The sequence below is a fragment of the Tiliqua scincoides genome, chromosome 3 (assembly GCF_035046505.1).
Source record: "Tiliqua scincoides isolate rTilSci1 chromosome 3, rTilSci1.hap2, whole genome shotgun sequence".
Lineage (NCBI taxonomy): Eukaryota > Metazoa > Chordata > Lepidosauria > Squamata > Scincidae > Tiliqua > Tiliqua scincoides.
The window spans coordinates 194,324,739-194,352,464 of record NC_089823.1 but is presented as its reverse complement, the minus strand read 5'-3'; the positions used below and the strand labels follow the sequence as shown (position 1 = coordinate 194,352,464).

The 27,726-nt window shown below is 40.5% G+C and overlaps 2 protein-coding genes across 2 annotated transcripts in view; one reads left to right on the top strand and one right to left on the bottom strand.

Annotated features, from left to right (window-relative positions):
* GIGYF2 (GRB10 interacting GYF protein 2) overlaps positions 1-27,726 on the top strand; it is a 104,001-nt gene that overhangs the window by 23,183 nt on the left and 53,092 nt on the right. Inside the window, exons 3-7 of the mRNA XM_066619059.1 lie at positions 7,448-7,577; positions 9,338-9,433; positions 10,088-10,202; positions 15,459-15,570; positions 17,262-17,302. Of these exons, the coding sequence (XP_066475156.1) occupies positions 7,448-7,577; positions 9,338-9,433; positions 10,088-10,202; positions 15,459-15,570; positions 17,262-17,302 (494 nt within the window). The remainder of the gene's footprint in view (positions 1-7,447; positions 7,578-9,337; positions 9,434-10,087; positions 10,203-15,458; positions 15,571-17,261; positions 17,303-27,726) is intronic.
* On the bottom strand, positions 23,310-25,402 carry KCNJ13 (potassium inwardly rectifying channel subfamily J member 13). The gene is made up of 2 exons (XM_066619058.1): positions 24,925-25,402; positions 23,310-23,929 (listed from the first exon to the last, which is right to left on the bottom strand). Exons 1-2 carry the CDS (start codon positions 25,400-25,402, stop codon positions 23,310-23,312), a joined length of 1,098 nt encoding a protein of 365 aa, XP_066475155.1.

Here is a 27,726-nt window from a genome sequence, read left to right as displayed (position 1 = left end):
GCTTATCCTTTCCCCCTTGTTCTCAACTAAAAATTGCCTACTTCTGCTGGGGGGAAAATACCAGTGTTCATTAATCTTTTTTCCTTGGGGTAAAAGCAACTTAGGGTACACTTATCGATGGAAAACCAGCATGTGAAGGGAAAAGCCCCTTTTCACCCATTGCTGGTCTTCTGCTTCATATTTCAGTCTTAAGTGACTGCATTGAATAAACAAAAAAGTTCCCCTCAAGAATCACCAAACTATGGATTTTTTTTTTTTGCTCTGCCCTTGGATTCCAATAAATACATTCAGCTGATTCTCTGAAAACTTAAGAGTGATTAATGAGCTTTAAATGGGCCAAGACAAAATATTATAAATTTTATAATTCATTACAATCTACTTATATAACGGTATCTGTCCAATAGAGAGAATTGTAGGATGTTTTGTTTTGGCTGGAAACTGAAAGCAGTTTGTTGTTTAAACTGAGAACTGCTGATTTTTTTATCTGCTTACTGATTTTTGACACATGAGTTATTTTAGAGGTTCTTAAATTCTTATTTTGTTACGATGCCTATAATGCTTATTTTGTTAGACAGTTTATGTGAAAGTGGAAGTTTACTTGTATTTAGAAAAGTTTATTTGAATGTCATAAAAATAACTGCCACAGGGTGGCAGCAAATTAAAATGTGATAATTACAACTTGTTGAGCTTTGAGTTCTGAATAATAGCAGTACAGAGTATCTGAACAGACAGAAGCTTGGAGTGTACTTTGGATTTTAACATTTTATAATTGTAATATTCAGAATCACTTTGCTGTTTCTCTACACATTAACTGCTTAGCACAATCTTTTATTTTTGAGTGAGAAAGTAGAAATATCTTGGTTGGGTTTGGAATTCATCAGTTGAACTTTCATAGTTCTTAATGAAGTCTGGTAGTCTGTACGTAGGCTGAACATAATGTAATTTGTTTTTTGAAAACACAATCTGTTTTAAGAATGAATGGAACATGCATGTATTCAGCTGTAATATTAACCTGGTTGGGGTTATGCTGTCCTTAGCCTTTGAAACAGTGCAAGGATGGAGAACCTGTTAAAAAGGTCCTCCTTCAAAGGCTTATGAACCTGAGGGACTTTTTTTACCACTATGGTTGAAGTTTCTGTCAAGATTCCAGGTTAATCTCTGGAATGGAAAAATTGCTCTGACACATGACAAAATTGCTCCTGAGCATTCTGTTTCCCATTTGCAGGCCTAAGACTGCTCCATGATTTTCTGTGGAGCTTCTAGGAAGAAGCAATTGAAGTAACAACTAGAACAACTGTAGAGGAATATTCATGATGAGTCCAACTGAACATGAGCTAGATCCCATTTGAAGAGCCATTGTGTGGCGGTGATGGAAGCACATAGAGCTTACCTGTCTGCCATCATCTTGTCTTCAGAGAGCTGTCCATCAGAACTTTTCTGACTGGTTCATGGGCTATTGCATTTGGGCCTGGAGTTTGTGAAGCAGGATATGTTGATGGCCCCCTGTTACTTGCTTACTAAGTAGTTTGTGGTTATGATTATTCACCATGACTTGGATTCTACTTTAAAAGTTCCTAGAGATGTTCCCATTGTACCAACTTGCCTAGTTATTTTGGATTCTTTTCAGCATGCGTGGCCTGAAGATGAGGACAGGATTCTTGTTAGTGCAAGTTGGTCCAGTGCATTGGTCCTTGCCCATCCTAGCCTTCAGATATTGCCAGAGGAGGCTTGGTCAAGTGGGTAAAGATGGCGATAAATACTAGTACATCAGAAGATTCTGTACCATCCTGTCTCAAGATGGCAGTAATTTTTTAATCACGGTCTTTAAAAACCTTGCTTAGATCCACTATATTAGACAATTACCAATTGATCTCAAGTATTCCTTTTCTTGTGCCAAGTATTTAACTGTTTGATGGTGACCCAGCTATAAGAATTCCTGAATGAAACTGATTTTCTTTTTTTTACCCATTTCAGCCTAGCTTCTGGACTGGTTCTGAATGTAACTGATTTATCTTAGCCTGTTCAGGGACTAAAACTGCTTTGCTCACCCTGCTGGATAATCTGTGTTGGGAACTGTACAGTTGACATGAGTCCCTGTTGGTTCTGTTGGACCTCTCATTGGCTTTTGATACCATTAACCTTGATATCCTTCTGTAGTGGGGTTTGAGGGACTAGATCGTAGTTGATTTTGCTCTTTCCTGGAAAGTAGGTTCCAGGCAGTTGTGCTGGAGGAACTCTGTTTGACCTCTTGGCCTTTTAAATTATGGTGTCCCTCAAGGTCTTGTCACCTGTGTTTTAACATCCACATCAGTGTTTTTCAAACTGTGGGTCAGGACCCACTAGGGGGGTCATGAGCCAATTTCAGGTGGGTCCCATTCATTTCAATATTTTGTTTTTAATATATTAGACTTGATGCTGCCATGGTATGTGACTGCATTTGGAGAAATCTTACAGACCTGTACCTTTAACAAGCTACTATGTGTATTTTTTTTAACAATGATAGCCAATGGGACTTAATCCTGGGTAGGATTGCTAAAAATGTTCTTGCTTGATGATGTCAGTTCCGGTCATGACATCACTTCTGGCGGGTCCTGACTGCGTCTCATTCTAAAACGTGTGTCCTGGTGCTAAATGTGTGAGATCCACTTATCTACATAAAATAACCAGTGAAGCTAATTTGTTGAGTTTGGAATTGGATGCTGCCAAAGTGTGAATGGCACCCAGCTCTGTTTTCCATCTTCAGTTGGGAAAGCAGCGATTGTACTGAATTGGTGTCTGGAGTCGGTAATGGACTGGATGAGGGCAAACATGCTGAAATTAAATCCAGACTAGATGGAGGTTCTGTTGATCAGCAGTGCTATTGACACAGTGGTGGATGTAGTCTGAATCAGGTGACACTCCCCTTGAAAGAACAAAGCCACAGCTTGGATGGATGTCAGGATATCAACTACGGGCAAGACAGCTTGTCTGGCTTTGGCTGGTTCATCGGTTTCTCCCATTCCTGGATCATTCAGACCTGACTACAGTGACCCATTTCCTGGGAAAATCAAGATTACATTATTATTATAATGCATTCTATGTAGGGCTGCCCATGAAGACTGCTCAGAAACTTCAGTTACTTCAAGATATGTCTGCTAGGTTGCTAATGGGAGCTAGGGGACATGACTACACTGCATGTGACCTGTCGTATCATCTGCACTGGCTGCCAATTTGTTCTGGCCACAGTTTAGGGTACTGGTGCTTGCTAGCTTTTAAAAGTGGCATAGAAAGACTTTTAATAAATGCATTTCAGGAGAACCAAGCGTGTCTCAGTAACCGTGGTGTCCTTAGGTCTGAAAGGTTTTGTTTTCAGAGAAGCTCTAACCAGTGATTGTGACAGCCTTCAACTTTTCCTTGCATTGTGAGATATTACCTTCATTGCCTTTCTGGTACTTACTAAACATAATTGCCAGTTCAGACAGCAAGACAAAGACAGTTAGAGCGACTTGGAAATAGAGAATGGAGTCTGTGTTCAAGGCACATGCCCAGGTCTCCAAAATATAGTCTGGATGATCTTCTGAATAAAGTATCAGTTTATTAAGTAAAATGTCAGTCATTAAAGTGCAGACAGACATGTTGGCAACCTTCAGTCTCAAAAGACTATGGTATCGCGCTCTGAATGGTGGTTCTGGAACAGCGTCTAGTGTGGCTGAAAAGGCCGATTCGGGAGTGACAATCCCTTCCACACTGGGAGCAAGTGCTGTCTGTCCCTGGTCTGTCTCCCTGGCTATGAGCCTTCCGTCTTTGCCTCTTAGCCTCAGACTGTTGGCAAAGTGTCTCTTCAAACTGGGAAAGGCCATGCTGCACAGCCTGCCTCCAAGCGGGCCGCTCAGAGGCCAGGGTTTCCCACTTGTTGAGGTCCACTCCTAAGGCCTTCAGATCCCTCTTGCAGATGTCCTTGTATCGCAGCTGTTGTCTACTTGTAGGGCGCTTTCCTTGCACGAGTTCATAGAGGACATCCTTTGGGATCCAGCCATCATCCATTCTCACAACATGACCGAGCCAACGCAGGCGTCTCTGTTTCAGCAGTGCATACATGGTAGGGATTCCAGCTCATTCCAGGACTGTGTTGTTTGGAACTTTGTCCTGCCAGGTGATGCCGAGGATGCATTGGAGGCAGCGCATGTGGAAAGCGTTCAGTTTCCTCTCCTGTTGTGAGTGAAGAGTCCATGACTCGCTGCAGTACAGAAGTGTACTCAGGATGCAAGCTGGATCTGGATCTTGGTATGTTCCGTCAGCTTCTTGTTGGACCAGACTCTCTTTGTGAGTCTGGAAAACGTGGTAGCTGCTTTACCGATGCGTTTGTTTAGCTCGGTATCGAGAGAAAGAGTGTCGGAGATCGTTGAGCCAAGGTACACAAAGTCATGGACAACCTCCAGTTCATGTGCAGAGATTGTAATGCAGGGAGGTGAGTCCACATCCTGAACCATGACCTGTGTTTTCTTCAGGCTGATTGTCAGTCCAAAATCTTGGCAGGCCTTGCTAAAACGATCCATGAGCTGCTGGAGATCTTTGGCAGAGTGGGTAGTGATACTGCATCGTCGGCAAAGAGGAAGTCAGGCAGACATTTCAGCTGGACTTTGGACTTTGCTCTCAGTCTGGAGAGGTTGAAGAGCTTTCCGTCTGATCTGGTCCGGAGATAGATGCCTTCTGTTGTAGTTCCAAAGGCATGCTTCAGCAGGACAGCGAAGAAAATCCCAAACAAGTTTGGCGCAAAAACACAGCCCTGCTTCACTCCGCTTCGGATGTCAAAGGGGTCTGATGTGGAGCCATCAAAGACAACAGTGCCCTTCATGTCCTTGTGGAAAGATCTGATGATGCTGAGGAGCCTGGGTGGACATCCGATCTTGGGGAGTCTTGAAGAGGCCGTCTCTGCTGACCAGGTCGAAAGCCTTCGTGAGATCTATGAAGGCTATAAAGAGTGGCTGTCGTTGTTCCCTGCATTTCTCCTGCAGTTGTCTAAGGGAGAATACCATATCAATGGTGGCCTGTTGGCTTGGAATCTGCACTGCGATTCTGGATAGACGCTCTCTGCAAGTACCTGGAGCCTCTTTAGTGCAACTCGGGCAAACAGCTTTCCTACAATGCTAAGGAGAGAGATGCCGCGGTAGTTGTTGCAGTCACGCCTGTCACCTTTGTTCTTGTACAGCGTGATGATGTTTGCATACCTCATGTCTTGAGGTACTCCACCTTCTCTCCAGCAAAGACAGAGGATTTCATGCAGCTCAGTGACGATGATCTCTTTGCAGCACTTTAGGACTTCAGCAGGGATGCTGTCTTTTCCAGGTGTCTTGCCAAAGGCAAGGGAGTCCAGGGCCACGTGAAGTTCTTCTAGGGTTGGTTCACTGTCAAGCTCCTCCAGCACGGGCAGGCACTCAGTGTTGTTCAGTGCTTCGGTGACTACCTTTTATCTGGAATATAGCTCAGAGTAGTGCTGCACCCAGCGTTCCATCTGCTGCGCCCGATCCTGGATGACCTCGCCTGCAGCAGACTTCGGAGGGGCAATAACAGAGAAAATGCTGGACAATGACAGACAAAATGCTGGACAATAACGTGACATAAACTGAACAGATGGTTCTACTCCAGTCCCAGTAATTCAGATGGTTGCTTCAGAAACAGAGGTACTCAATGCTGGCCACTGTCAGAGTGAATCCAGAATATATCATACCTGGGAAGACTATCATACATTTTGGGCTTGCCCAGGCTTCTATACTCTGCTGTCTTCAAGAGCTAGGAAGCAGCAGGCAGGATGGAGGCCTGCTGCTTTAGTGTTACAATCCTCTGTAGATCAGGCTGTGAAGGTAAACAGCCTGGTAAAGGAAGGGAAGAAGATAACATTTCTGTGCACTGTGGAGTGCTTCCTGCATGTTCAGCTAGTCTGTGTAATTCTTGAAAGATGTTGAAAGTTTCTAATTCTAAGCTTTTGACCTTCAATATCACTATTTGCCTAGTTGTTTACCAAGCAGTGAGTTCTCTGTCAGGCTCCTCGGTACTGGTTAGGGCTTCAGAGTTCCAGCCAGTACAGAGTACAGTAGCTTTCCAGTGTCTAGACCAGCCATTTTCAACCACTGTGCCATGGCACACTGGTGTGTCGCGAATGGTCTGCAGGTGTGCCACGGGAGTTTGGGAGAGGGTCAGTTATTAGTAGGGCCATTAGGGGATGTGAGCCCCCACCAACAGCATGGTGTGGCTTGTTAATTGTCAAAGCAATTAGTGTGCCTTGACAATTTTAGTACCTTGTCAATATGCCATAAGATGAAAAAGGTTGAAAAACACTGGTCTAGACTCTAAGAGATTAATGAGAGAAATGTTGACAACAAGGGAACAGATGTGAATGAGCAAGACAATAAATTTTGAATGTATCAAGTGCTCCATTGTATTACATTTTTCAGTATTGAAGAATAATTCAATTATTATTTTTTTCCTTCTGGATCCAAAATCTTACTTAAGCTCAGATAGGGGGCTTCTTCTACCTGAGTAGAATGTTTAAATTCCCTCCTCCCTTTTTCACAAACTGCATTTGAAACTCTTTTCACCTTCAGAAATTGTATGTCATGTAGCAAGGGGGAGTCCAAGTTAATGGAACTAGTTTCTCAGTTTTTGGATCTGGGCTATTGGTTCCCTGTGTGGTAGTTTTTTCTCCCTGTGTGGCAATTGTAGGTTTTTCCTTCTCCCCTTATCACACATGCAATTCATAACAATGATTTGAATGTATTGTGTCTGGTTCAGGTATGCTGAAGTAGTTGTCCAATTTTTATTGACCTGAACCAAACTAGAGCAAACAACTTCTCTAACTGGAACCAAACCAAAAAATGTATGGATTTGACTCCTGGTATGTGATGCGCAGTTCAGAGGATTGTGTGAATAATAGGACTTTCCAACTAAAACCAGATAAAATAACTTTCCTTATCCCAGTGTTTCTCAAACTGTGGGTAGGGACCCACTAGTTGGGTCGTGAGCCAATTTCAGGTGGGTCCCCATTCATTTCAATATTTTATTTCTAATATATTAGACTTCCTGCTACCATGGTATGTGAGTGCGTTTGGGGAAATGTTACAGACCTGTACCTTTAACAAGCTACTATGTATATTCTTTTAACAATGATAGTCAATGGGACTTACTCCTGGGTAAGTGTGGGTAGGATTGCAGCCTAGGACTGTTAAAATTTTCCTGCTTGATGATGTCACTTGCGGTCATGACATCACTTCCTGCGGGTCCTGACAGATTCTCATTCTAAAAAGTGGGTCCTGGTACTAAATGTGTGAGAACCACTGCCTTAGCCACTTCTGCAAGCAGTAAGGAGTTTCTGTTTGAGATCTGCTGTTGTCTTCAGATCCACTGTTTTGATTGGAGAAGAGGTGTTTAAATAACTTCTTTATTGTTATCTTAACTTCTTTTTTCCCTATAGGCTGCGAGCTCTATCTAGTGGTGGAACTGTGACATCTCCTCCTCTCTCTCCAGCTTTGCCAAAGTATAAATTAGCAGATTATCGCTATGGGCGAGAAGAAATGTTAGCACTTTTTCTGAAAGACAATAAGGTAAGAAGGAAGAGAATTGTTCATATCAGCCTGCACATAGATATGAGAAGTATCTCATAATACAGTGGTTCTCAAACTGGGCATCACAACACCCCAGCCTGAGAGCCCTGGCCTCTGTCCCCTTAAGGGGTGGGGAGATGGGGAAGGCAGTGACGTGATTGCCAGAATTGCACTGCTTTCGGGGGGGGCACAGGGGCTTGCTTTGACTTTTGAGAGCCTACAGCAGGCTCCCGGGGGTGCGGGGCACCCCTTGCGATTCTCTGCAGGGCTCCCCAACATGCAGTGACACTCAAAATAACGATCACGACCCATTTCCAGTTTTGCAATTGCAGAGGCTTGAGCGGGGCTCCCCGCACCCCCGGGAGCCTGCTGCAGGCTCTGATAAGTCAAAGAAAGCCCCTGCGCCCCTTGAAAGCAACACGATTCTGGTGATCATGTCGTTGTCTTTCCCTCCTTCCCCACAAGAAGGGCTCAGACTCCCTGAGAGTTTGACAACTGCTGCCGTAATCCATTAACAGTTTTCACTATTTGCATATGCAGCCAAGGAAACACCAACTATTCAGGAAATATTCAGATACTAGACTAAAACGGTAAATTATGCAGTAAACCCCCCCCCCCTCCCATGGGCAATTTCAGTGCTTGTTGCATTCTCAGGAAAGCATTTCCTGCCTGATGATGTCACTTCTGGCCATGACATCACTTCCAGGTTAATGACATCACTTCTGGGCCCTGGACAGATTGTCATTCTAAAAAGTGGATCCTGGTGCTAAAAGTCAGAGAACCACTGATCGTTAGAATCAGTTTTGCATTGCTAATAGTGTCAACTTTTTGGACTATAGAGATCTTGTTTCAGATCCCAACCTACAGTATCATAATTTATTGCAGGGGTGCCCAAACCCTGGCCCAGGGGCCATTTGTGGCCCTCAGGGACCCCCAATCCAGTCCGTGTGGAGTCCCCAGTCTCCAGTGAGCCTCTGACTGGAGCCTCTGCCTCCAAAGCAGTGATTTTCAACCTTTTTCATCTCACGGCACACTGATAAGGCACTAAAATTGTCAAGGCACACCATCAGGTTTTTGACAATTGACAAGGCACACCATGCTGCCAGTGGGGTCTCACATCTCCCATTTGGCCCTATTAATAAATGACCGTCCCCCAAATTCCTGTGGCACACCTGTGGACCACTCGCGGCACACCAGTGTGCCATGGCACAGTGGTTGAAAATGTCTGCTCCAGAGACTTGCTGGAGCCTGCGCTGGCCAGTCACGTCTACTCTCAGCGCAAGGGCCGAATTCTTGACCTTTCGTGCAAGCTGCGGGTTGAGGCTCCCTCTGCTGCTTGCTGTTTCATGTCTGTGAAGCAGCAGTGGCAGCAAAGGAAAGGCTGGCCTTGCTTTGCGCAAGGTAATTTATAGGGCTTGAGCTATCGCGAGACCTTCATTCATATAAGTTCCATCTCTAATATATTCATTTATGTAAATTATTTAAATTTTAAATGCAAATTAATTTTTTCCCAACCCCCAACAGTGTCAGAGAGATGATGTGGCCCTCCGAACAAAAAGTTTGGACACCCTGGGCTTATTGCAATAATGGAAATATCTAAAAATCAAACATGTCTGGCTAAAGAATGAGAACTAGAAAATGAAAGCAGAAACAAACTTATTAGTTTCATGCATTCTTTTCTGATCACCAGTTCTGCTCCTAGCATAAGCTCAGAACTTATGATTTGAAGTTCTGTGTTGTATTTCTCCCCTACATTACAGATACCCTGTGACCTTCTGGATAAGGAGTTTTTACCTATTCTACAGGAGGAGCCCCTACCACCATTGGCACTAGTACCTTTTACAGAAGAAGAACAGGTTTGTTTTTAAATTGGGAACCTTTGGAAACATTACAGTTAATGGAAGAAGGCTAGAATATGCAAATAAAAATATATTAGTCATCTAGGATGGGAAATTTGTACAAAGCTACAGAATATTTGTACTAGCGTGTTGCCAGTATAACAATAAATCAATAAAGTAAATGTTCTGTGATGTTAATGAGAATATATATTAATATATTTTATTCTAAATACTTCTGCTTTGACTCAGCAAGCATTATTGATGCACGGTGATGTACCATTAGCCAGCCCCACTGGTTTTTTGGCTGTAACTTTTGATAGAATAGAGATTTCAGTGCTGTTTGTTTCATATGCATTCTGCATATTGATATATAACATGATGGCATTATTTGAAAAAATAAAGGATTTAAAATTTTTTGGCGAGTAGCAGTGTCACCCCACTCCTGTGCACGTCACTCAGTCCAGCCCATGCCCCCTGTATCCTCCTAGCGACGCCATTGCTTGCAAACTTGGATGAGTAGCTGTTTTCCAGTCACTAGTGTATTTTAGCTGCAATGTTGATCTTGATTTCATAGCTCACTTGGAAGGGGCTGCAGTTGCAGATAATATGGCTGAGCAAGGAACCAATGTAGGTTTGATTTATAAAAACATGTTTCTCTTTCCATTTTGGCAGAGAAATTTCTCCATGTCTGTAAATAGTGCTGCTGTCCTACGATTGACAGGACGAGGAGGAGGAGGAGGAACAGTGGTAGGGGCTCCTCGAGGTCGAAGTTCCTCTAGAGGTCGAGGTAGGACTTTTTGTGAATATAGTCATGTCAGTGGAGGAGATCACACACTGTTAACGTTTTAAAAAATGAAATTTGATCAACCCCATACAAATCCATCTAGCTTTCTCTGTTTGGAAGGAAAGATATAATAAATGTTACAAACATCAATATAATCCAATAAGAGAGAGTATTTTCCCAAAACAGCTGGCAAAAACACAGTGTGAAAGAAGATGATGGTTGTGATATGAAAAGGCAAATTGGAATACCTTATAGGCAAGAAATTTCTGTGAATAAATCAAGTGCAAATCATCTCCTCGCCTTATCTGCAATGTCAGGGCTGTTGCAGCAGCAGAGATAATGACAAGGCAATCAGTCTCCATGGAAATCAGACTTCAAGGCAAGTTGCAGCCAAAGTTAACCATTCACTGTTCCTGAGAAAAAAAGTAAGCCAGGATTCAAGGCTTCCATTTAAATCAAGCAAGCCTAGTTCTCTTTAGCAGACTCTTCTGCACCCTCATTCCATTTTGCAAATGTTTGGCAGAGGTCTGGTTTTTGAAATGCCAGAATGTAATCCTCATTTCCATCTGAAACGAAGTGCCAGGCTACAATTCCGTGCCCCATTACTTAAGAATAACACCCATGGAAAGCAATGGGTCTGTGTCTGAGTAAATTGGGTTTCAACTATGTGTAACTGTGCTTGATCATGCTCAGTCCTTGTTGTTTGTCTCTCTGCTGTGAATTGAATTGCGCACTCCCAATTTTGTGTTATACGTTGTATGAAATGTAGAACCTTTGGCTTAACACACCTGGATTTCATTAATGGTTCTATTGGTATGTTGTTTACAGTGCACTTACTCTGATAGTGTTTACAAAAAGATTGTAAAGGCCAGAATTCAAAAAGTTAATGAGTATCTTATGACCTTTGACTATATTTTTAATAAATTAGAGACTACAGTTCTTAGGTAACAATTACTGGTAGGTTATTTTTCAGGATCTGGCCTTCGGTAAAATTAGACTATAGTCTATAGAAAACTATAGTCAGACAACCCCCTAAGTTTAACCCCATGATTTTTGGCTTAAACCCTGCCCTCCACATATCTGTTGAGATCGACTTATACTCGAGTATCTGCGGTATTTCTATATGTGTGTACAGTAAACCCTCACTTTACAATGGTAATTCATTCTGGAGAAACTGTTGTATTATGAAAATATTGTAATGTTTACATTGTGAACCCAATAATGCATTGTTTTTTTGTAATTCATTTCAATACCTCAGAATTTGACACAGCTATTTACATCTCTAAAATGTGATTTAAAAGGTGCCTACTGCACTCTTTAGGGCAGTGGTTCCTAAATTTGTGGTTCCTAAATCATGACCCATCAACCAGGAAAGCGGTTGTTTTTGTCTCTTTAAGGAGCAAGAAGGCAGCAATATGAGAAGGCAGCAACGTGATTCCCAGGATCATACTACTGCAGGAGGGAGGGTTTTTTAAAACTTGCCTAAGTGAGTACAGCCCTCTGGTGAATGCGGGGAGCCCCGCGGACGCCTCTGCAGGGCTCTCCAAGCCTCCAAAACAGTAAAAAACGTGATTGAAAACTTCCGGTTTTCTATTGAAAACCAGAAATAGTTTTCGATCCCCCCCTTTTTTTTTTACTGTTTTGGAGGCTTGAGGAGCTGTGCAGAGGCGCTTATGGGGCTTCCCCCCAGATGCCAACACTCCCTTAGGTAAGTTTTAAACCCCCACTCCAGCAGCAGTGTAATCCTGGGGATCGTGTTGCTGCCTTTTCCCTTCTCCACATAAACTTGTGGTGTTCCTAACTCCCTTGTAGGAGTTTGGAAAGCACTGCTTTAGGGGCCATGGTTGTCTGTTTACCCGATGTAATTATAAAACACAAATTTCAGGGCTGTATCCTTCTCTTAATACACACAGCCACAATGTCAAAAACACTGCTAGTGGCTGAGATGCTACCAAACACTTGCATTCACATCACTGATTGGCTTCCCTATCACCCACAAGGTCCTGTTGATAGCAATTGTGATCCCATTGTAAAGTTAATAACATAATGTACAGGTGAGCATTGCTTAATGACGGGGATGCGTTCTATGATCTCCATTGTTAAATTGTATCACCTTTTAAAAGCCCTGCTTCTCCGGGCTTCAGAATGCCTTATAAGCATATAAATGTCACTTTTTTCCCCAAATCAGCAGGTTTTTTCCCCCCAAATCAGCCATTCTGAGCCCTGCAGAGGCCACAGGCAGATGCGCATGGCCTCTTCAGGGCTCAGAAAAGCTGCCAGAGGTGAGGCAAACACAGCTCCCCTTGCTCTGGAGGCTTGAGTTGGAGAAATAGGGATCAGTGACAGACCATCATGTATGCCAGCCATTTTCAACCTTTTTCAGATCACAGCACACTGACAAGGCACTAAAGTTGTCAAGGCACACTACTAGTTTTTAATTACATTATTATGTTACAATTAATTTAATTAATATTACTAAGGGCACAAGCCTAACCAGGTCTACTCAGAAGTAAGTCCTATTTTGTTCAATGGGGCTTACTCTCAGGAAAGTGTGGTTAGGATTGGAGCTTTAGATCATTACATGACAATTGAAGAAAATCCCTGGAAGCATGGAGAGGGAAGTATTTGTGGTTTCAGGAAGGGAGGAATGTTTTGAAGTAGGTGAATCAAACTGTTATCAATTGATATACTCTGATATGCCAGGAGGTGTTGGCAAAGAAAGATGAGACTGAGCATACTGGAGAAACGGGGGGGGGGGGGAGGGGGAGAGGCAGTGAGGAGATGTGACTGAAACAAGTGCAGGATTCACTGGGGTGGGGGGGAGAGAGAAAGAGAATGGGAGGCAACTGGTTTTGAACTTTGGAAGGTGGGGAAGAGGGAGGGGAGGGGCAGAAAGAGAGGGGTTAACTGCTATTATGATGCGGGGATGTGTGTGCAGGAGGGGAGGGTGTGGGGTGGGGGGGAAGAAAAGCATCACTTGCCTGCTCATGTATTCAGGAAAGAGTGCAACCAAGCCTCTGTATGTCTACTCAGAAGTAAGCCCCATTATATTCAATGGGGCTTACTCCTAGGTAGGTATGGATTGGTTTGTGGCCCAGCGCCCTTCCTGCCAAAGACTTGCCAGGGGAGGCAAGCAGGGTCACTTTGGGGCATTGCAGGCAAGGAAAAGGGTCTCTCCAGGATCTTTGCCAGCCAGCTGCTTCTGGTTCCTACCTGCTTCCACCTTCAGGCTTGCTCTCACTCCCTCCACATTCCCGCCCACTTAGAGCTCTTCCAGGCTCCTCTGGCTGGCTGCCCAATCAGCACACGGGGCAGGCACCAGCAACAGCAGGAGCGTCCAAGCCCCTGCACAGCTGCCCCTTTTCTCCTGCTGCCATTCGAGGCTCCAAGCAGCCGCTTCTCCGGCGTGCTGCTGCTGCCGCTGCCGCCTAACTCCTTGGCCCCGCGGCACACCTGAGGCAGCCTCACGGCACACCAGTGTGCCATGGCACAGCAGTTGAAAGCTGCTGGTGTATGCGTTCTGTCTGATCTGAATGTCACTAAGTGTCACCAGTATAGTGGTTTTACTATGGAGAATCCATTGCAAAGTGAACCACATTGTACACTGAGTCTCTACTTAATTTCCTGAGTTCCGTTTTACTCATCTTTATTATTCATAAATTTAACAATGGAAGATTAAACAAAGTGACTTAGTGTAGAATGTGCTATAAGGAATGGTATCATAAAGCCCTGAGCCTGCAGGGTAGGATGGTATATCAGTATCAAGTCACCTGAGATGATTTAAAAGGAAGAATGAGCATTTTCTGCCTTCAGAAACCCTAACTCAGGTTGCAATATGAGGTAGTAACATGGATCAGGTTACAAAATTGATAGAAGCCCTTCTCCAAACCCCCAAGAAACATGCAAAAGTTGCTTAACTAAGTTCTCTCAGATATGTTCCTGTACAAGTTGTAGAAGGAACTCTGTTCCTTGTAGTACTTGAGTGCTACAGTTTGGAAGTAAGACTGCTAAAGGCAAAAATTGTGCAATAGTTGTGACCTTGCAGCTTATGTCTGCACTTAACAGGTTTTTTCCTTTTTTCCTATTAAATTTATTTATTGGTGAAGGAATATTGTCATTCTTCACTTATTTTATTGTGATGTTACTGCTTGATCTATTCTGAAAGACATAAAGAAGAAATCGTATTCAGCAAAAGACAGCAGTGATCATGCCAAGTGTCACATTGGTGGAATTTTGTTTCACAAACATTTTTTTATTTTCCCAGACATGTTTGTACTTTGGTTTTTTTGTACTTTATATGAACATTCCCTTAAGACTATTTTACTAGTTCTTTGAAGAGAAAGTATAACAGTGTTCTAAAATATTCCTCTTCAAATGTTTACCATAAAAAATAAAGCACCCTATGTATGTAAAAGCAAGTGTCTTTGTTCTTAAATTGCTCCTCACTTAAAATCCTTTTACTGAAGAACAGCAGTTGGTAATTAGATTGGCCTTTAGGCTAATTCAGTACCAAACATTTTCAGTGGATCATACATTCCTTTCTCCTCCCATGCTAGTCAGCATTGTTGAGGGCACTAGCATTGTGGGTGATAGTCCTGCATTGTTTGTGCCACTGCTTTAAGCTGCAGCATTTTCCAACTGAGTTCATGCTAATTGGAATTGGGGTAATGGTGGTTAATAGGGATAATCATATGTGTGATTGCTATTAATAGAAATGCAATAAGGGATGCTTGTGTTGTTGCCCAGCAACAGTTATTCCTCCTTTCTTTCTTCAATATGTAGCAACTTTAGGTGGCATGAATCTGACTGGAAAACAGAATCATATTATCTTTCTGTTTTTGCAATATTTTTGCAGTTTGATTCCTTTTATCATTAGAGATTGAAGAATAGCTAGGGAGAATGTATTTTTATAATTTTCTTCAACACTTTACAACAATATTCATGATAGGAAGAGTATTTGGAACATTCTTGGTAGCCTAGCACCAACTCTCCGGATAACTGGACTGTTTTTCACGTCCAGTTGCATATCCCTCTTATAGACCTACTATTATTCTGCTGTAGACTTTTATTCCATGGTCAATCTGAGATTTTACATTCTGATTTTGTCTTCCCTTGAGTTTCATGTGAAGAGAAATTTTTTATTTTTTTTTTTATTTTTTTATTTTTGCAAAGCACAAGAATAATTTCTGGTCATGGTGATTCCCAAGGAACTTTGTAAAGGTTATAAGATACCAGCTGTTTTTATTTTTTTCTTCTCAGGCAGAGGCCGAGGAGAAAGTGGTTTCTACCAAAGAAGTTTTGATGATGTGGAGGGTGGATTTGGACGAGGAGGGAACAGAGAAATGCACAGATCTCAGAGTTGGGAAGAAAGGTAATGTTAACAGATAAAATAGTTGTATCTGTTGTGTAGCCCAGATAACTAGTATGTTGGTAAAATCCTGGCTCTGCTTTAAAGTTCATACTTTCAGGGCCTTGTCTCACGCTGCGTTTTCAGGTGCATACCTAAAAATGTCAAGAGAGAAAGTATCAAAACATGTTTTCAAATGTATATATTACAGATATGCTTGTCAGGGTGCTGGGATCAGCTATTGCACCCCATTGAGCATACAACTTCAAATCAGTTTTGTCCTACGTAAAGTGTGGAACAGTCTTAGGATTCTCGCTATTTTGATAGTGTGGAATTACAAGATCTAATTTAGGCAATATATTTTCTCTAAGTAGTACTGAATAAAAGAATGTTTAAGTAAACTGAAATAGGAGAATATTGAGTAGTATTGATCAATTTGAAAACCGAGTGTTTCTGAGAAACTGTTAAACTGTTTCTGAGAAACAGAAAACTGTTATATTGAGAAAACTGTTATCTTGTGGGGAATTTCAGAAGGACCTGGTTGGTAACCTTTGTGAAATACAGATTACTGCATTCTTAGATTTGCCAGTAGAAGGAACAATAATTGAGTTTGCTTTCGTGCCATTGTATAGATACTAAGAATTTAAAACTAGTGGGTAGCATCCCAACTGATGCTTCCATTTTTGTAAGTTCCTCTTGTGAACTAAAGGAGCACTCCGTTTGTGCAGGAGCCCTTCTTTGAACATAACTCTCATTGAGAGAGTGTTTTGAGAGTGGGAAAATTAGCTGGAGTATCCAAAGTATCCAAAGATAACTCGGTACCCAAAGAATTGTGAAACTAGTTCTGTGAATCCAAGAAGGAGCTTCATGCTAGGTTTTTCTCAAACTGTAGATGTCTGTGCTGTGTGGGTAATGCTTTCGAAATTGAGGGGAATTTCAAAAGCAGTAGGCGATATGATTTGTGGATCTGCTGTATAAAAAAAAATGAAAAATTGTACTGAGCTCTCACAAGCTTCTTGTGTGAGTCTAAGCAGTAATTTGGATCACAGAAATAAGCTGTACGTTTTTTAGACTGAAATACATTGATCTAAATAGTGAAAACCAGATATTGTGATTCAACAAAGTCAAGATTGCCCTTCCTGATATTTCTCCTGAAATGTTGTAAGAGAAGGCATTAGCTGTATTTTGCAGCAGGCATCATTAGTTGGTCACTGGAGATTGCCATTCATATTTCTTATATAAAGAACTTTGGTAGATCAGAAGAAGGTCATTTACAGTATTTTATCTGATCAGATTCTTGAAAAACCCAGAATTGACTAGAAATGTTGAACTAATATAGATTGATCTTTTTGATGCATATTGTGATCATCTCCAATATGATTAACCATATTGGCAATAAGACTTAATATTAAGAATTTATATAGTACAGTATGCCTAAAAAGCAGAACATTAGAATAAGTAGATTGTTGAAATTGGTTGATAGTGTTTTGACAGTTTCATCTTTAATCTGAAGTCTGATCCTAGTCTGGTACACAGATTTAAATCTGTGTTGTGATCTAAGTAATGTAATTAACTTCAAAAAAAAATCCCAGACATTATTTTGTCATATTGTTTCTATAACACTGAAGCAGTTTTTCTTCTAAGCTGTGAAAAATGGATTTTTTAACCCAAAATGCATCTGAACACTTATGTAAACTTGGTTTTTGCCATTTTAGGGGGGACAGGCGGTTTGAAAAGCCAGGGAGAAAAGAACCAGGTATGTAGATTTTAAAAAGAAAGAAAGAAAAACAATATGGATATGACAGCCTATATTTTGTATTGTTACTAACAATTAGAGATTCTTGTTTCTAAATCTGAAATTATCTGCTGTAGCAATAATTTTTTTGTATATATAGCCTCTGGAGTCTAGAATACAACCTCACTTGGAGGTAATTAGACAGGCAGTGTCTTGGGGAATTATGCAGGCTGAGCCTTGCACTACATTTTTTGAAACAGCATGTGTTTAGTATATCCTGAGTTTGAAATGAATCTTTTTAAACTTGATAGCTGAGATTTCTGAGCAGGTACATAACTTTTCCTATGAGTGTTACATTTAATTACAGTATTTCAAAGTACAGTCCTGAATAGTTTTGCTTTTTGGAGGCCCTAAGCTTTTGTGCTTTCTTCCCATTATATACATCCTGTTGAAAGCAATAGTCTATTTTGAGGGCCTTTTCACATGACCCAGAGTTGGCCCTGAGCACATAGCAAATCCAGTTCCCATTATAGCCAGGTTATGATGCAAAGCAAATACAGTGGTACATCGCATAACGAATGCCCCGCGCAGCGAAAAACTCGCAGAACGAAAGCGTTTTGCAAAGTTTGGTAACTCGCACAACGAATTTTTATGATCCATGCTTCGCAAGACGAATTTTTTTTTGTTTTGGTTTGGTTTGACTTAAGGGGGGGATCTTCATGCCAGTTTATGCTCACATTCACCCTAAGGAAGGGGGGATCTTCATGCCAGTTAATGATCCCGTTCACCCTAGTAAGGGGCGGATCTTCATGTCAGTGCATGATCCCGTTCACCCTAGTAAGGGGCGGATCTTCATGTCAGTTTATGATCCCGTTCACCCTAGTAAGGGGCGGATCTTCATGTCAGTTTATGATCCCGTCCACCCTAGTAAGGGGCGGATCTTTATGTAAGTAAGTCCCATTGTGCTTGCTCCCAGGAAAGTTTGCACAGGATTACAGCCTTCAAACTCCCCACTCAGCATCCCCCATCACTCATTCACCCTCTCACTGCCCCATTTCCTTCACGTTTCCTCCCATGATCACAGCAAAAGCAAGCAATTGAGTGCAGCTGCTCTGTCCTCCCCAGCTTAGAGCACAATCCTGTGCGTGTCTCCTCAGAAGTAAGTCCCATTGTGTTTACTCCCAGGAAAGTGTGCACAGGATTACAGCCTTCAGGCTCCCCACTCAGCATCCCCCCCCCCCGTTTTTGAAATCCTCTGTACAGTATGTATGCCTTTAAAGAGCACTTAATAAACACTTCGTAAACCAAATTTGACTTTGTTCTGACTTTTCTTGCCCATAGGAACGCATTAATTAAATTTCAATGCATTCCTATGGGAAAACGTGCTTCGCAAAACAAAAAACTCGCATAACGAAAGGACTCGCAGAACGAATTAATTTCATTATGCGAGGCACCACTGTACTAGGGTGCTCTGCACAGGGCCAATTTTTAGCCTGAAGGGAGGTAAATGGCATTAAAATATACAAATGTATGTTGTGTCCTGAAATTTACTCTGGCCAGCCATCAATTGCATTGTGTTTATCATATGACCAGGATTAGATTTTGAGCCAGTCCTTCATGAGTGGTTCTTCTCTCTTGAGCACTTCCCTTCATTTGAATTATTGTCTGGGCATTTTTGAAGTCCATAACACGAATAATGTGCTTTGTTGGCATGGATTGTGTTGTCTACAAAGTTATGATCTTTTACTACAGTTGTAATTTGCATGCAGTTGGAATGCTGTGTATTCACCATATGCAGGCAGTCTACAGTACAGCCAGCCAGTGCTGCCTCCTGTGTTTGTCATTTATAATTGTTTATGTCTCCAAATAGAAATGTGGAGAAAAAGTCTTTATTCACCTATTAATAGATACCAGGGATCTGTCTTTCTGCAAGTCCTTCCAGCATTGTGGTGTGCTTTTGGATGTCCCTCAGGTTTTTGGTGTACAAGTTTCTCAACTAGCAGTTAGAAGAGAGCCTTTAGCTTTCTTAGGGGAGATTTTAAAGGAACCAATTACAATTAACTGTTGCAAATCAAAAGGATTTGAGTGCCTAACTGCGATTTACCTACTGTATAAGGAATATTTTTTCAGACATCTAAACCCCAAGCTTTGTAACAGTGCCAGATTTCTATGGCGATCAGTGCTTGAAAATTGTATAAATCTCCATCTGTTTCTTAATGCCCTTTGAATCCCTGTTAAAGTATCTAAGTTATTTTGTTTTGCTGTTCTATTTTAGTTCTTATGACTTTGGTAACACAGAATTACGAGGCATATTTCCAATTCTACGGGCTTTCTGTCTTCCATAGCTTTCAGTCATTTGGGTCCCTTGAGGCTGTTTCAGCTTAGTGAAAATGTTACTGTGTAGTTCTGTGTTAATATTTGGAAGGCTAAAATGATTTGTATCATTTTTATGACCCTTGAAATGACACTTTTTATGACACTTAAAATGCTGCAGAATTTCTTCTTGTTTTTCTTCCAAACAATCCTATAAGTAACTTGGGCTACACAAGGCTCATCCAATGAAACTTAGTAGGAGCAGGGACTTGAACCAGTATTTCTTATGCCAAGACAAGTCTATCCATAGAAGATATAATTCTTAGTCTTTCCTTATGCAGCAGCAACAAATTGCATAATAAATACCTGTAAATATTCTGTAAAGTATTTACTGAAGGTGAGAGGGCACTTATGGTTAAAGACAGTGTTTCTCAAATGGTGGGTCGCGAACCAATTTCAGGTGGGTCCCCATTCTTGATATTTTATTTTAAATATATTAGACTTGATGCTACTGTGGTATGTGACTGAGGAAATAGTACGTATCTGTACTTTTAACAGACTACATGTATGTGCTTTAACAATGATAGTAAATGGGACTTACTCCTGGGTAAGTGTGGGTAGGATTGCAGCCTAGGGTTGTTAATTTTCCTGCTTGATGATGTCACTTCCAGTCATGACATCACTTCCTGTGAGTTCTAAAGAGTGGGTCCCAGTGCTAAAGGTTTGAGAACCACTGGTTTAAGGTCTTTCAGCTCATTTTTTAAACCCTTTTTGAAGGTAGTCATTGTTTAAGTTTCCTATTTGAAAGTCAGAAATTTGAAAAACACACTTAAACTAGAAACAAGATGTTTATTTAATTTCTAATTTTCCCTGTTGTTTAGGATTAGGGCAGAAGCCAATATGTGGAACCAAAGAACCTCATTTTACCTTCCTCAGTTCTTCCCTCATTGGGTGTGGAATGAAAATAAGAAGCTTATATTTGATGTTGTGAGGTTATAAAGCACTTTTGATAATTAAAAGGGCAGTGCACACTATTTTTAAAATGTAATGTTTTAAACATGTCCCAACCAAAATTAAGCTCTTTTACGTCCTGTTGAAACACATGCTTAAATAATTCCATTGTAACCAATAGGATGTATGAGCCCTAAGTGGTCCCAAAGTGAAGCAAAGGAAAAGGGCAAAATTGCTTGAGGAATGTACAGGTGGTTTCTGGTAGCAGAGTTAATGTTGACTGACATAAAGAGTTACAGCTTTTTTATATGGAAGCTAACTACAAGCCTCTGGCTATTAGTGTGTTTCCAGAGCAGCCCTGAGTGCTGAAGTTGTATACCAGCTATATACTTAGAGCAATATGTATTGTGCTTAAATATGTGTGACTTTGTTTCTGAATGTAGTGAAATAGCTAAGAAGGAGTCTTAACAATACTTCAAATAGCACTGGTTGGAATACAAGAACAATTTGCCCCAGCAAATTGATACCTAAATCAGAAATTAGACTAATTTGACTGTAAAACAAATTTCATAGCAGTCTACATACCCTTCATGTAGAAGAGTTTAAAAGCACTTCACATTCTGATTAGATTATTCATTTCTTGTGTGAAATTTTTCATCAGTTTGATTGTACTGATTGAATATAGTAAATTGTGGAAGTTTCTCTAATATTTCTTTGCATTTTAGTGTCACTGGGATAGATAGGTTGGAATTTTGAAATGTAGGGTATTAGTAAAGGATAAAATGGCACACATGTTAAATTTGTATCCTTTCTGAAATAGCTAATAATGCTATAAAGGGAGATAAATCTTTAAAGTGACCATGATGAACAAAGAATAAAGTGAGTACAAATACAGTTTAATGCATATTAATCCAAGATTGTGATTGCTATTGCTTCTTGGTCTCTGCATTGGGCTAAGCCATTATTACAGTACACTGTGAATGAAAAAGATTAAAACCTCAGCACAGACAAGGGAGTAAATACTTCCAAAATCTTTTAAGAGAACAGGACAGTCTAATGCCTTAGTGTGTGATTATGTTTCAAGGTATTAACTACTTCTAACACATACTGAAGGCTGTTGTAACTCCCTGCTCTCTAATGTTTGGTTTTGAAAACATTTCCTCCCTTCTGACTATATATTGATTACTAAAGCAGTTGTTTACATGGAACATTAACATTAGTAACATTAGTAAAATATTTGTTTTTTTAGTTGCCTTAAGACCTTTTAGCAGCTGGGAGCTGCCAGCTAGCACCAATGTGACTAGCTAATTGTCCAGAGCCCCCCACCATGTTCTCAGTTGACCACAGAATCCAAATCTTTACTGTCAGGTACAAAACCATTCTTTGGACTTGGGAAAGCAAGAAATGGTTTCTTAGAAAATACTCTATGATATTCTATGGTAACAAATCTCAACATCAAAACTAGTATATACATATAAATATGTTCATCCAAGTTCAAGAGCTAAACGCAAGGCTCTTTATAACCACAAGTCAGTAACTAAATGGCCATCTGAAAGTAAAAATATTGATACCTATGTCATGTTTTCTGGGAAGAGCCTTTTAATTATTTGTCAACATATAAGTATTTTAGCGGCTTTTGTGGATCCTCTGTTTTTCTTGGTTTTGTAAAGTGGTTATTGGTCTTTCTCTAGCTGAAAAAAAAATATGAAGCCATAAAAGTGGCACTTTTGAACATTCCAAAACTGTTCTTTAATAATAATAATAAATTTCTGGTAACTTGTTCTGGAAACAATCATGAGGCAAATTTGGCATAGACTATGTTCAAAGCCACATAATTGAACTTCACATCTGTACAATTATTTTATTTAGTCTTTTTCTCTTAATCTCTACTGTATAAACTGAGTAGATATTTCAGACAGAAATTGCAATAAATGTGGGGCGCTGTGGATCTTTTTGATGTCAAGACTTCAGATTTTGACTTGTAACACAGCTGATGCATTGATAGTATCTGACAGGAGATTTGTCAATACTGATTGATATGATTCTTGTCCAGCTAAATTTATTGCATGTTTCTCAGTATGAAAATAGTTCTGATGTACAATGTTAGTCTAATTACACGTCAAGATTTTTGTCATTCATTTTCATCTCAAAAACAGCCTACGGATGTTGAACTTGTTCTTAGCCGCTGGAACAAAGAGCTTCAGCAAATGCTTGTGATTTTCCTTAATAAACAAGCACAGCAGGATTGCAATTTCACTGCCACAGAAAATACTAGCAGCATTCTTCATAGCATGTTTAGACATCAGCATATTCTGTTGTAGCCATATGACGAGGGCTGATTTAAGGAATCTGAGGAAACTTGAGCTTTCAGGTGAAAATTCTAACTGAGATAAATTTACTATATTTTTGTCCACTTTCTATTTACCCTCATGTCATTTAATTAGATTTTTGACATGCTGTGTGAGTCTGAAAGTCTCTTGTTTCAGGGTCAGTGCAGTTTTAATCATAGTCTGGTGAATTCAGCAGGTAGCACTTCTGTTTTCCCAGAATTTATGCAGTGGTTCTTGTCCCTGACTGTATTTTTGTGCAGTTAATCCACTGGCTCATCAAGTTACATGGATACATTATGCTCTTCATTCTGCATATTGCTCTGAAGGTAGTGGGAAAATAAAAAGAGCACAAGAAAATGGGGAGGAAAATGAAGATGTTGACATGATTGTCCCATTATTAAAAAAAAAAAAAAAGCTGGTGCCTTGTTCACAGTCTATTCAGTCAAATGAGTCTCACAGATTTGAAAGCTGTCAATGTGCTGTCCATTGATGCGAATCTCCATATCAGTCCTCTTTGAACTTTTGGAGTCTGCCATTGGAAGTTCTGGGATCGTCTTGTCAAAATTCTCCATCTTGATTTGATATTCCCCTTTGGCACCTCGAGCCAGCATGGAGGCAAAATGGTGATGTAATAAGATCTCAGATGGGAGGTATGATGTCCTCCTCTGGCATGTTTCTCCTGTGCCTTCCTGGGTGGCTGAAAGGAAGACTACTAGCTCAAAATGATGATGAGCCTCCCTTTGTAGGAGAATAGCTAGAGGACTGGATGGAGTTAAAGAATGGTAATATGTCAAAGGAAAAACAAAGAATGGACACTCTTCAGAAGTTATGCTATCCAGATGGAAATCAACACTAGTTTGATAAAGCTGACCATTTTCTCTTTCTTCATAAAGAACTGCAGAAATCCGAACACTGGTGAGTGGGCTTGGGCGAGTGTTGGCCACTTGGAACATTAGGTATGGTTTTCCTTCTCTGTGTGTCACTACTGCAGAATAAGTGAACCTGATGGAGAGAGCACGGTTCTTTGGGCGAGCAATTTTTGCTACAAATGCACCTAAATGAAAAGAGAATTTAAATATAGATCATGCATGTACATGTAGTTTCTTGGTGTCCTCATGATTAGGTAGAAACCAACTACAAGTAAGGAAGTAACTATACAATATTAGAATCACAATGCTGCTACTAATAGTTTTTGCATTCATGTTTTTTTGATCTAGTACCCATCAAGTCTACCACATTAATTACCTGATTCACAAAAAAAATTTTCATACTTAGTTTGGCGTTTTTAAAACAAAAAAAATTGTTGGTCAAAAGAGATCTGCCACTCTCCATTAGTTTAGTAATAATTGTGGAGAATAAGAACTAGAATCTCTGTGATTTAGCACTTAAGGTTAATACTGTCCTATGCCATCTCTGCGTAAATTCATTTTGTAATAAACCTCAATTTATTACATAATAAACTACTTCTTAAGCTTATAACCTAATTTGTTGTATTTATTAGCCCATTTAAAATTGCATTAAAATATTGGAGTTTGAAAGCCTTCTAATAATTGATACTTGTCAGTAGAAAGGCTTAGACTACACTCCTAAGCATACTTAGAGCAGGAAATGACCCATTGAATTAAGTAGGGTTTGCTTTTCTGGCAAGCCAGCTTAGAATTATACTGTTAGTCTTAAACCATACAAATGTGTCTAAGCAGATGTTAGGAGATTTGTAGAAAAGTTAAAAATATTTACTGTACTTGTGCATTGTTCCACTGTAAGAAAACGTAATGAACTAAAAAAACTTCTAATTTGGGAACTTGAAGTTAAACAGCTGGAGACTTCATACATAGGCTATGCTGTACTAAGCAATGAGAATTTTAGTATATGTCTCTTTGCAATTATTCTCATGCTGTATAAATGAAAATAGCTTATCAACCAGACAGAAGATAAGAATGCATTTTTCAGAATTCTCAGTAGCATAGCAATTTCCTACCCACAGTTTAATAAGTTTTTATTTGAACCACACCATATAAAATACTTAATTGTGGAATAAACTCTAATTACCTGTGATGAAGGCCTCCAGCATCAGTCCCAGTACCATCTGTATAGCAAGTAGAGCAATTGCACTTGGACAGTCTCCACTAGGGAACATTGTGCCATAACCAATAGTGAGTTGTGTCTCCAGTGAGAAGGAAAAAGCAGCTGTAAAGCTAGTGATGTATTTTACACAAATAGTGTGGTTTTCTGGTGGGGAATCATGATCAATATCCAAATCTCCATTCATCTCAGCTAGTAGATACCAGAGCACTGCAAAAACAAGCCAGTGGAGGACGAAAGAAGCAGAAAATACCAGCATCATCCATCTCCAGCGCATGTCCATTAAGATTCCCCAAGCATCTTTTAAATACGCTAGGCCTTTCCCTTGGGCACCATCCATCTGGAGTGTGCTATGCCCATCTTTAGTGACCATTCTCGGGTACCGTTGGGCCAGGAGAGGAGCACTAGGTTTGGTGTTGTTGCCTTCTATCACTTCCGTCCTCATCTTCTGAAAATGAAAATACAAAACTGTTGGATGCTTGTTTATTTGTAGTTCAGATGATGATCAGAAATTCTGACACATTGGCAGTGGACCAGGTGCCGCCTGCAGCTAGCCAAGGGAGTCTTAAAAAACATGCAGTTCTGAGAAAATTAACTTTGTAGAGTCAGGTTTGCCACTGCTCTCATGGTACAGTAGTGATTACCTAAAAAAGAAGAAAAACTAAATGTCAGATGGCTTTTTTCAGACTTCTGCATAATATAGAAATGTAAATCAAGCTTCTGTATTTAGACTTCTCAAGTTGGCCTCCGCATCTTATATTTGAGTTCCAAGGAAGTAAAGAAAAATTTCAAGTCTGAATTTCTTAAAATTCAGATTTTTTTCTATTTTAGCAGATATGTGAGTATTCAAGTACTCTAATAGAGTTGCTGCTTATCTCTTAAATAAGCAACAACAAATGTGTATAATTCTGTTATGCATAATTCTATGTATAATTTCTTTTGGTGGGATCTGAAGACATCACTTTTATTGCATGAAACTTCCCTTGGTACAAAACTTTGTGGGGTTTTCTACTTAAACATTTTTACTACTATGAACCACTATATTATTATCTAAAATTGTGATACCTGCATTATAGCCTCTTCTGCTGAACATAGTCAGGCCACTGCTGATGTAAAGCTGCATTAAAAAGGGGATAGAGAATAATACGGAAACTATTATGCAATTATATAAATTGAGAGGAAGTCCTGAGAGAAAAAAGTTGAGCTCTAAACCAACCAGTTATAAGGAGAGCTGGAGTGATTGATGCTCTCTTATTCATTCCTTGGTTTCCATTCATGCAGTTAGGCTTTCAGAACATCTTGGGTTTCTGTGGTAACTGTGGACCCAATCCTATCCAACTTTCTAGCATCTGTGCAGCCACAATCCAGCACAAGGTGAGGGGACAAACTTTCCCTTACCTTGAGGAGGCCTCTGTGACTGCCTCCCTACCACAGGATGCAGCACACGCCCCATTGGCACAGCAGCACCAGCACTGGAAAATTGGATAGGATTGAGCCCTGTGTTATCTCTGAAAATCAAGCTGTTATGTTTCTATGAGCTATTTTCTTACAGTGCAAGAAGGCTTACAGTTTTCAAAGTAGCAAAAATAACAAAAACTAAAATGGCCAATTGTTCCCTGTTACTCTTGTTGGAATACACAATACAGTATATCTGTGAGTGTATTGATAAATGATATTTACAGGGCAAATACAATGCATGACCTAATAATTGATGGTAAAATTGAAACAATGTTCTGAGCTTCTTTGCAAATAAACCTTTGTCTCTATAATATAAATAAAATAGGCATATAAATATGTGCTTTCTCCAAACAATTAACGAAAGATAATTAGTTGCACTACTATGTCATATAAGTTTTTAAGAGTTAATTTTTTATAGTGTTAAATAGCACAGAGCATCTGTAGTTACTCAAAAGCTGATGTCTCCTTCCCCATGTACTCAAGCAGCCTTCTTTTCTCCACAGCCTTCTGATCCCAATCCTGTGTGCCTAGGCTAGAGAACCACCATCCACACAACAAAATGTTCTTTGGGTTCATTTTCTGCCACAAGCATGCAATTCAGTAAGAACTAAAGATCCATGGATTAGAAGGGAGTATATTTTATAAGTCAGCGTCCCGTAGTTGGAAGCACTGATAAAACAAAGGCATAGCCAAGGGCTTTTCAAACTGGGGCTTTTTGTGACGCCCCAGCCTGTGAGCCCTGGCGACTTTCCCCTTAAGGGGTGGGGGGAACCACTAAGGGGGCTGCAGGGACTGGCATTTACTTACTAGTTCCTGCAGTAGCCTTCCTGGTGTGTGTGAGGAGCCCTGCGTGAGGGTCTGCGGGAGGGTCTCCGGTTTTGCGGAGGCGGAGTGCAATCACTGCACTTTCACTTTTCAAGACCTGGGGAGCCCTGCAGACACTCACACAGGACTCTCTGTACCCCAGGAAGGCTGCTACAGGACTGGTCAGTGCATCCCAGTCCCTTCAGCCCCGTTAGTAACACGATCCTGGGGATCATGTCACTACCTCCCCCTGTCCCCACAAGAACCTACTGTGGTTCAAACTCTCCCTGAGAGTTTGAAAACCACTGGCAAAGCCAATAAATAAAACTGATGGGACAACTAAAGAATTATAAGTTTTATGTAGCACCTTAGACTCTAAAGTTTAGAACATTCAAAGCACTTCACTTACATTCTCAGTTCTTTACAACAGCTCTATAAGGTAAGCTAGCAATATTATACCCATACTGCAGATATATCACCTGAAGCTGAGTTTGTAGCACAGACTCA

What these genes read in the sequence shown, in the direction of transcription:
- KCNJ13 (XM_066619058.1), bottom strand. Translation starts at nt 25,402, where the DNA reads ATGAGGACGGAAGTGATAGAAGGCAACAACACCAAACCTAGTGCTCCT. An exon ending in GCTGGAGGCCTTCATCACAG is followed by an intron (nt 23,930 to 24,924) that starts GTAATTAGAGTT and finishes CTTTTCATTTAG; the next exon opens with GTGCATTTGTAGCAAAAATT.